The sequence below is a fragment of the Otolemur garnettii genome, unplaced genomic scaffold (genome assembly GCF_000181295.1).
Source record: "Otolemur garnettii isolate 467f Iridium unplaced genomic scaffold, OtoGar3 scaffold00142, whole genome shotgun sequence".
NCBI lineage: Eukaryota > Metazoa > Chordata > Mammalia > Primates > Galagidae > Otolemur > Otolemur garnettii.
Genome location: NW_003852537.1, coordinates 2715754 through 2724251, shown reverse-complemented (window position 1 = coordinate 2724251; position 8498 = coordinate 2715754). Strand labels below are relative to the sequence as shown.

General features: G+C 48.0%; 2 protein-coding genes across 3 annotated transcripts in view; one reads left to right on the top strand and one right to left on the bottom strand.

Annotated features, from left to right (window-relative positions):
• BRI3 (brain protein I3) overlaps positions 1-2800 on the top strand; it is a 12211-nt gene extending 9411 nt beyond the window's left edge. For both annotated transcript variants that reach the window (XM_023518622.1, XM_003798892.3), the window contains exon 3: positions 2391-2800. In XM_023518622.1, the coding sequence (XP_023374390.1) occupies positions 2391-2523 (133 nt within the window). In that variant the 3' untranslated portion in view covers positions 2524-2800. The remainder of the gene's footprint in view (positions 1-2390) is intronic.
• Positions 2801-2919: 119 nt separating this feature from the next.
• Positions 2920-8498, bottom strand: part of BAIAP2L1 (BAI1 associated protein 2 like 1) — a 114580-nt gene continuing 109001 nt past the window's right edge. The window contains exons 13-14 of the mRNA XM_003798891.3: positions 5211-5248; positions 2920-4693 (exon numbers count right to left, since the gene is read on the bottom strand). Of these exons, the coding sequence (XP_003798939.2) occupies positions 4618-4693; positions 5211-5248 (114 nt within the window). The 3' untranslated portion in view covers positions 2920-4617. The remainder of the gene's footprint in view (positions 4694-5210; positions 5249-8498) is intronic.

Below are 8498 nucleotides of genomic sequence, written 5' to 3'. Positions count from 1 at the left end.
GCTTGAGCCACAGGCGCCGAGCCAACCTCAAAAATCTTAAGGCTCAAGCGATTCTCTTGTCTCAGCCTCCCCAGGTGCCCGCCATCATGCCCAGCTATTTTTAGTGGTGGGTTCTCGTTCTTGCTCAGGTTGGTCTTGGACCTGGGACCTCAGGCAGTGCACCCGCCTCGGCCTCCCAGAGTGCTAGGATTACAGGTGTAAGCCACTGTGCCCAGCCCTGACTTTATTTTTTATTTAGTTTTTTGAGACAGAGTCTCACTTTCTTGCCCTGGTAGAGTGCCATGGCATCATAGCTCACACCAGCCTCAAACTCTTGGGCTCAAGCAATTCTCTTGCCTCCGCCTCAAGTAGCTGGGACTGCAGGCATCTATCACACATCCAGCTATGTTTTTTTTAGGGATGGGTCTTGTTCTTAGGCTGGTCTTGGACTCTTGAACTCAAGCAGTCCACCTGCCTTGGCCTCCCAGAGTGCTAAGATTACAGGAGTGAGCCATTGTGCCTGGCTTGCTAAAGCCAGACGTTGGGTCATCTGGATTTATTTTTCCATGAACTCCAGATAAGCAGTTGTGGGGGGTGGGTATGGATTCCTTTGCTGGCAGCAGTGAGCCCACAGTACTCTGTGGTCTTCTCTGGTGAGGTGTTGGCAGAGGCCATCCTCACATGACAGGGACACTAACTGCTGCCGCTGTGGTGTTTTGGGTTTGGGGAAGCCCTCTGTGTTTTGGTGTCACCTTCCTTCTTGCTTGGTCTTTGGTAAGCTTCAAGCTTCCTCTCCATACAAGGGGGCAGGAGGGGCCACTGTTGTGTCCAGGCCATCATGGGCAGCATTTAAGATGATGGGTGTGGGGCATCACGTTCTGGAGCAGGAAGCGGCTTAGAAGGATCCACTGTGCTGGCATGGGATGGGGTACTCTGGAGGCTCTGAACACTTCTCTGTTGATCTTGCCCCTGCCTGTGGGCTTCTGTCACTAAACCTCCCCCTTTCCCCTTCTAGACCAGCTACCCCTGCCTCCTGGAGATGCCCCCCACCATTTTCTCAAGCCTGACTGGTGGGAGGAAATCTTTTTGCATATGTGCTAAGCTGGCTAGTGTGGTTGTCATTTTTCGTTAGGCCTTTTTTTTTTTTTTTTTTTTTTGAGACAGTCTCAAGCTGTCACCCTGGGTAGAGTGCAGTGGCATCATAGTTCACAGCAACCTCCAACTCTTGAGCTCAAGTTATCCTCTTGCCTCAGTTTTTCTGTTTAGTAGATGCGATATTGCTTTTGCTCAGGCTGGTCTTGAATTCGTGAGCTCAAGCTATCCACTCACCTCAGCTTCCAAGAGTGCTAGGATTATAGGCATGAGCCACTGGCCCCGGCCTCATTTTTAGTTTTATGTCCAGAACTTTCTGTCTGCCTGCCTCCCTCCCGCCAGCCCACTCAGGAGGGAGCTGCCTTAAACATACCTAAGACAGACCAGGAGTTCCATCCATCAGCATTTCCCAAGGGGCTTGTCCTGAGACTCTAGTACCCTGCTAAACTGCAGAAAAGGTGATTCTTTGGTCAATTTTGTGGAACTTTTCAACACCCTTCTAGGGAGTCCCTATGTACATTAGTTCATGAAAGGGTCAGCGACTCAAGGGTCAGTTTCCAAGGCCTGAAAGGTGGAAAACCAGATGCCATGCGCTCAGCTCAGCAGGCTACTTCTGGGACCTCTGGGAGCTTCCTGGTGGAGAAGGTTCTGCATTGGGCAGGGTATGCTTGGTGCAGCAGGGTGGGGCCCTCCTGCAGGGGCAGGTGTAGGATGCCTGTTGTCACTAAACCTGTGCTCACCAGTCCAGGATTTGGGAGATGTCTTAGGCTCTACATTATGCATGGTGAAGGTAGGTAAATATACATTTCTGAGTATATTTACCTATATTTACCTATTTGAAATTCCATTTCAAAATGGCCTTCTAGACAGTGTAGACATCGCTGATTCTAATAGTATGCCAACTACTGCCCCCTCCCTCCTGAAACATCAGAAACTAAACAAAATCCTAGACCTTACTATTAATCACCTTTTCTGGAATTTTCTCCTAGGAATAGAAAAATCTAACACTCTGTAACATTGGGAAAAAATCCTAAAATTGTTCTTTTTGAGTCCAGTCTTCAGAGATGGAAAGAATTGTTCCTTTTGTGAGAGAAAAATGTGTGAACATCCGAATGATCTTACCTTAACCAGTGTTAATTGATACCTTTCAACACAGTTTTCTTTTCCCCCTTTGTTTGAATTTTATAGTGTTTGAGTCAAGGCCAGTGGCATTTCCCTCCAAGAGCAGATCACATGTGGCTGGGGTGAGGGAGGGCACTTGCAGGTGGAAGGGGCCGGGGTCTGCCCAGCCTTAACCCTCTGCCCCTCTCCCTCGGCAGGGTCGGGGTGCTGGAGGATGTCTTCACCTTCCTGGGCATTTTCTTGGCCATCATCTTGTTTCCCTTCGGGTTCATCTGCTGTTTTGCCTTGAGGAAGCGAAGATGCCCCAACTGTGGAGCGACCTTTACTTAAAGGGAACACACCGGCTCTCCTACTCCCAGCTGTCTTTTTCTAATGTAAATGTCGTGTACAATAGTTTTATTTGATTAAGCTTCAGGACTGTTTTGTAAAGCAAGGTGGGATAGAGGCCACACAGAAGGAAGGCAGCACTGCTGCTGCTGGCTGCTGCTGGCTGCTGCTCTGAGGTTCATGACAACTCAATAAAGCACTGCTTTTATTTTTTGCAGTCTTCAATTTGAGAAAGGTGAGAAAAAATGTTTTCAATAAATGAGATTCATACCATTGTTTATCTAGTTCTGCATGTTCAGTGTTTGCATCCATCCCGCCACCTGAAGACTCATGTGCCACTTCCAGCCCCGACATGATCATCCCATGTTCCTCAATATGCAGTTACAGCTTAAGAAGATGTGCCGTTTTCAAATTCTTTATTAAATATAATACTTGGCATTTACAGAGCATGTGTTGAGGACAAGACCAGTCTCCTTGCCTGTGGGGTGAGCCAGAGGGGACCTGCAAATTGCAGCTAATAATCCTAGGCCCTATTCTACCTCTGTAACAAAACCAGAAAAATCCACAGGAGTGGAGCTTTGAAGACCAGGTCATGCCCCCTGCCCTGCTGCTGTCCATGATGACTTCTGCCAGCCTGCTCTGCCTGTCTTAAAAGGTGGAGAGGCACAGAGCTGAATTTTCTTTCCTGGCTGCAGCACCTGCATGACCAGTACTGTGGGTCATGGTGGGGGGTGGTTAATATAGGCCAGCAGCCCATGACAGGGTCACCTGGTTTGTCCTCCTGGGATAGGCAGACCGTGAAACTGCTCGACCTGCATTTGACCGGGACCAATTTTAGGCATAAAGGAAAATGGTTATACTTTTGTTGAGACCAGAGGAGCTGTGAAAAGCAACTGTTTCAGCATCCCCAGTACACACAGTGGGTAGGGGTGAATTTTAACTGTGATTCTCCACTCAAAATAGGTCCAACCTTTGGCCCAGGGTTGCTAGTGCAGAGACTACTGTACTGGAGGCCCAAGTCTAGGCATGTGCTAGCTGCTGGGTTGAAAGACCCATCCCTTCAGCCACCAGAGGTCACCCTGGCTTTATAAAAGTGCCCTTTGTGGGTCAGTACCTGATTAAAACTTGGAGAAACTGGGACCCGAGAAGTTTCCTGGTGAATTAGTGATGGATGCAGCTTTGGTCAACTAGCTTAGTGAGAGCACCTGGGGCCTCCAAACATGGACCCCCTCAGATTTGCACATGTCCTATGTGCCAAGCCCAGGTGTGGCACAGCCTGGCCTGCAGGGAATCTGGTCAAAAACTCTTAACTACCAAATTCAGTAGCACTTGGAGATTATTTCTTAACCTTTTTGACTGCGAGCATAGGCATTCAAACAATATGTTCATTTGGTGTGAATGACGTCTGTAGGAATGTTTCATTTCTGAGTGCTCCAGAGTCAAAGGGTTAAGTGCTTAATATGGCTGTGATAAGCAGAGGCAAAATGTCTCAGCACTTTACAGCTCTGTTGAAATCAGGGAAGGGGTGGGAATTTCTCCATCTTGGGTAGTTTGACATTTGATTAAGCAAGTTTATAATTTTTAAGTTAAAAAATTACATTTATACATTTTCATAATTTATACCCTTGGAATTATGATTTGCATACTATGACGCAAATTTATGCAATATTTCCATTTAGATAAATATCATAATGCTACTTAAGAGCACATGCTTTATAAAACTGTGATCTCATTGGCATTCAGGTGCAGAAAGCCAGTCATGAAAGCATAGCCTATCCCTTATTTCTGGCTAAGAAAAAAATTAATAGAATAATAAAAAGGTGTAGTAAGGATTAGAAGTAAATAGTTTCTTGAATAGAACAGGAAGAAACTATTTTAAATGATTGAGTTGGTTATTAAACTAGTATTCATTTACCTTAAAGACAGAAATGTCTTAAATTGAGAAAATGTATTGATTTGCTCAAGTAGAATACATTTTAAATCAGGTACCCTCTGGCAAAGCTTTGAAAGTCATAGCACACATCCAACAATATATACCTATCATTTGCAATTGAGAACTGAACATGGGAGGAACCAGAAGAATTCTTGGCTGTCTTCTCATCGAATGATTGGGGCTGATCGATCATTAGTTACCGTCGGTCGGAGTTTCACAGTAGCAAAGGGGTTTTCTCCACTGTAGGGGAGAAAAATAAAGTCTCTGTAGAAATTCTGCTGTGAGACAAGAATTTGATTTTGATAGTGCTAATACTCAACTTTTCCTTGCTTCCTAAGATTATACTGCTCACCACCTCCCCATGAGCACAAACTGGCTGTGTTTTCTGAAGGCATTTCACTCTGGCTGATTCCTTCCATGCCATTCATATTATAGGACAATCCAATGTTTAGACATTTTGACAGAACAGCCCATGCCTTTCCAGTCCTATGTTGGGGAGGGGTCATAGAAGAGCCACTCCGGGGTAGGGCCTGGATTTGGGTGGATGTGGGGCTGTCTCTCCAGGCCTTTCTTTCAGGGTATTCTAAAGCCAGGTGACCATAGTCTGCTGTTGCCCCACTGGCCCAGGGCCTTACCTAGGACTAGCCCCGTGGGCTGGGCATTAAGGCCCTTTCAGGGGATGGTTCAAAACCACTCATCCAAGAGGGAGGAAAACCCATTCTGAAGAGCTTCAGCAGGGAGCCACACATACACATACCTGAGGAAGGGTGGCTTCGCAGTCCCATTGGTATTATGCTGTGTGTGAGAGACAGAGAGAGGACGTTTATGGAGGGCTTATGGAATTGAGACATTTTTAATAAGACCAGGAGGTAAATATGTCTAAAGCACAGGGGACAGCTTACAGCTACATGTGGTAGCCAGGCATGGTGGCTTTCAACTGTTATCCTATAACTCAGAGGAGTAATCCTACTGGTATCTCTTGAGGCCAGGAGTTCAAAACCAGCCTGGGCAACATAGACCCTGTTGCTAAAAAAAACAAACAAACCCTAAACCTATGTAAAAACATCTGTCATCTTGATTCATTTTTGACTGTCAAGGTATCTGTGTAAATTCACTTTAAAGAACGAGTAAAAAAGAAACCTCGTTGGGGCCAGTGCCAGCCGCTAAGAGCCAGGGATCCCATACAAAGTTCAAAAAGTGTGGAAAAGAGAAATTGGATCTAAGTACAAATGCCATCTGCATGCAGGTAGCACTTGAGCCCTGCAGGTGCTTATGATTTGCATGCTATGACGCACATATGGCTCACTTCCACTTCCCAGGGACTTGGAAGGTGGACACAGGGCTTGGTGTGGGGGGCTGCTGTTTTTCAGCATGTGGCCACCAGGCATTGGCTGGTGGCCAGGTGTGTGTACTTTTGCTCTCATTCCAAAAAGCTTGCAGGCTTTAAAAACTTTTCAAGCTGCTCTAAGAAATCACAGCTTGAGCACGTGGAACCAGGTCAGGTGACCACCCAAGAGAGGGCAGTGTAAGGCTGTTTGACTCAGCACACTGGATGTGTGCAAACTGTTGGGAAAGAAGGTGGTTAGGGGGACAGGGGCTTTGGCCTCAGGCCTGTCCCACCCTCCCCAGAGCCCCTTGGCCAGCGCAGTCTGAGGGTAGCTGGCCTGATTCACACCTCCTTTACCCACTGAAGCAGCACAAAGCAACTACCCTACTCAGCATAGCCTAGGAGGGCTTTCTATGGCAGCAAAAGCCATTTCTATCTATAGGGCATATTGAGCTTCCTCAACAGGCCACAGAATAAGTCACCTCTGATGTATGTGATGATCAAGGGCTAATGTATTATTTTTACAATACACTAGGATGCCTGTTGCTTGTATGCTCAAGAGCAGAAAGCCCAGATGCTGGCTGGGCCTGGAAAGGTCTCCTGTGGCTCAGAGGTTAGGAGAGAGTATAAGATGCCACCAGGCCTGACACACAGTTCATGACCAGCAGCTGCCTCCTCTTACTGGAGACAACCCTCCTCCTGCCTTAACTTTTCCATCTGGAGTTGTCCCAACTGCCCCTGAGCAAAACCCCAGGACTTGCTCAGGCACCTTTTGGGCCCTGACTGGACTTTGGCAGGAATAGGGCCACATCTCAGCTGATACCTGGGGTTTAGCTGCTACATAGGAGAGAAACCATCAAGTGAATCCTTGGAGGGAGCAACAATACCTCTGCTGTGGGGAATGAGGGCAAAGTAACCTGAAGCCACTTAGTGTCTTTGTGGCCTTGAGCATAGCCCAGACCCCACAATCCCACTCCCAGTGGGATCAAGGGCACACACAGGTGGGCACCAAGGTACTGTGAGGATGCTCTGGGCAGCCCAGCCACCACAGTCAGACTGGAGACAACCAGATGCTTATCAACAGGATGACAGGCAGCTTCTATCCAGACAGTGGGATAATGTGCAAAAATGGAGAGGCCATCTCAGGAGCTCTGGGGTGCTGGAAATGTTCTGTTTCTTGATCTGCTGCTGATTATGCAGTCATGTCATGGAAACTCATGCACTTTGTGTAATGCGGTATTCTGTAATAAAATGCTTAAAGTATAGGACATGTTCAGGCAGATTTTCCCTTTAGTATTTACATGTCTTTCAGCAACTGGAAACCTCGATGTTCCTCTGCTGCCTCCCTTCCATGCACTCTGATTTCTAAGGCTAGTGACAGCTGTGACTTGGTACTTATAGTGCCCGTCACCCAGTGACCTCTAAAGGTCTCAGTGACACTCACCCAAAGTCCCTGGCTGTTTCAACTGCAGGGCTCCCCTTTACCCCTGTGCTGTGGCTGTACCTGACTATCCCCAAGTCTTTCTACCTGTTCCCTTTTGTGTCCCCTCCTGCAGCCAATGTGATGCCGGCCCCAGAGTGTACCCAACTGGACAGGAGAATATCAAGGCTGTGAGGCCAGGCAGGCCCCCCGTGAAGAGTGGAGTTGCCTGCAGGATGGCCCGGGCAGCACAGCACTCAGCTTAGAGAGTGACACGACCACCAAGCCCCGACTGAGGCCACCCAAGAATGGGGGGGAGGCACACCTGACACCTGTGACTCCTTCCACCCCTCAAAGCCCCCAAATCCTGAATGCCTTGTGTGGACATTTGCTGACTGCCTGTCACCTGGTGTCTGTTCCACTCCCCCTTTTTGACATGTGCCTTGAGGGGTACTGCTTCTCCCCGCCTGCAGGGTGGTCCTGGTCAGCTCCGACCCTCCAGCACAGCTCATCCCCCAAGTCAGGTACAGAAGGCAGGGTGAGCACGAGGGGACCTCAGGGCAATCTTGATGCCTGCCCTCCAGGCTTTTGCTGAGGCAAACAGAACATCCCTAAAGAACATTTCTGAAGCCAGCTAGAGGTTAGATACTTGCAACAAAAGCAGTCCTGACACCTGCCTTCAGTGCTAACAACTCATTCCAATCCTCATCTGTGGCTGAACTTGTCTCCCAGTCACTACCTTTCATCTAGTTCAAGTCCTTTATTCTCAAAATGGGGACACTGGAACAGGGAAAAGTCAATTGCTCTGAGTCACCAGCTCTGTTAGGAAACTAAAGTGCCCACGTTGTGCACAGGCCTGCACCAGGGGCACTGGCTGCAGTGAGAAGGGGCTTGTGGTTATGGTAAATGGGCTCTGACATGTAGGCTGCTTTTTAACAGGCAGAGTATCTGGTTATTGGAAAAGTTAGAAAGGAACCGACACTTCCTCAGTTGCAATTATAGTAGAGAACATGACCTGTGACAAGTCCCCAGCCTCAGTCCTGGCAAGTATATACACTGAGCCACTAGCGGAGAAACTCTTCCTCTTGGATCTTCTGAGATGAGCCATCACAAGGCAACCCTGGGAACTTTCTAGGTCAGTGGGCTCAGGCTCCTAGTCTGTGGACAGTTCCCAGCACTGGGGAGTGCAGAATACCCTAGTGGTAAATGACAGTGTTTGGATGTAAACTACACATAAAAATCTTTGGCCAGGCACAGTGGCTCACGCCTCTAATCCTAGCACTCTGGGAGGCCAAGGC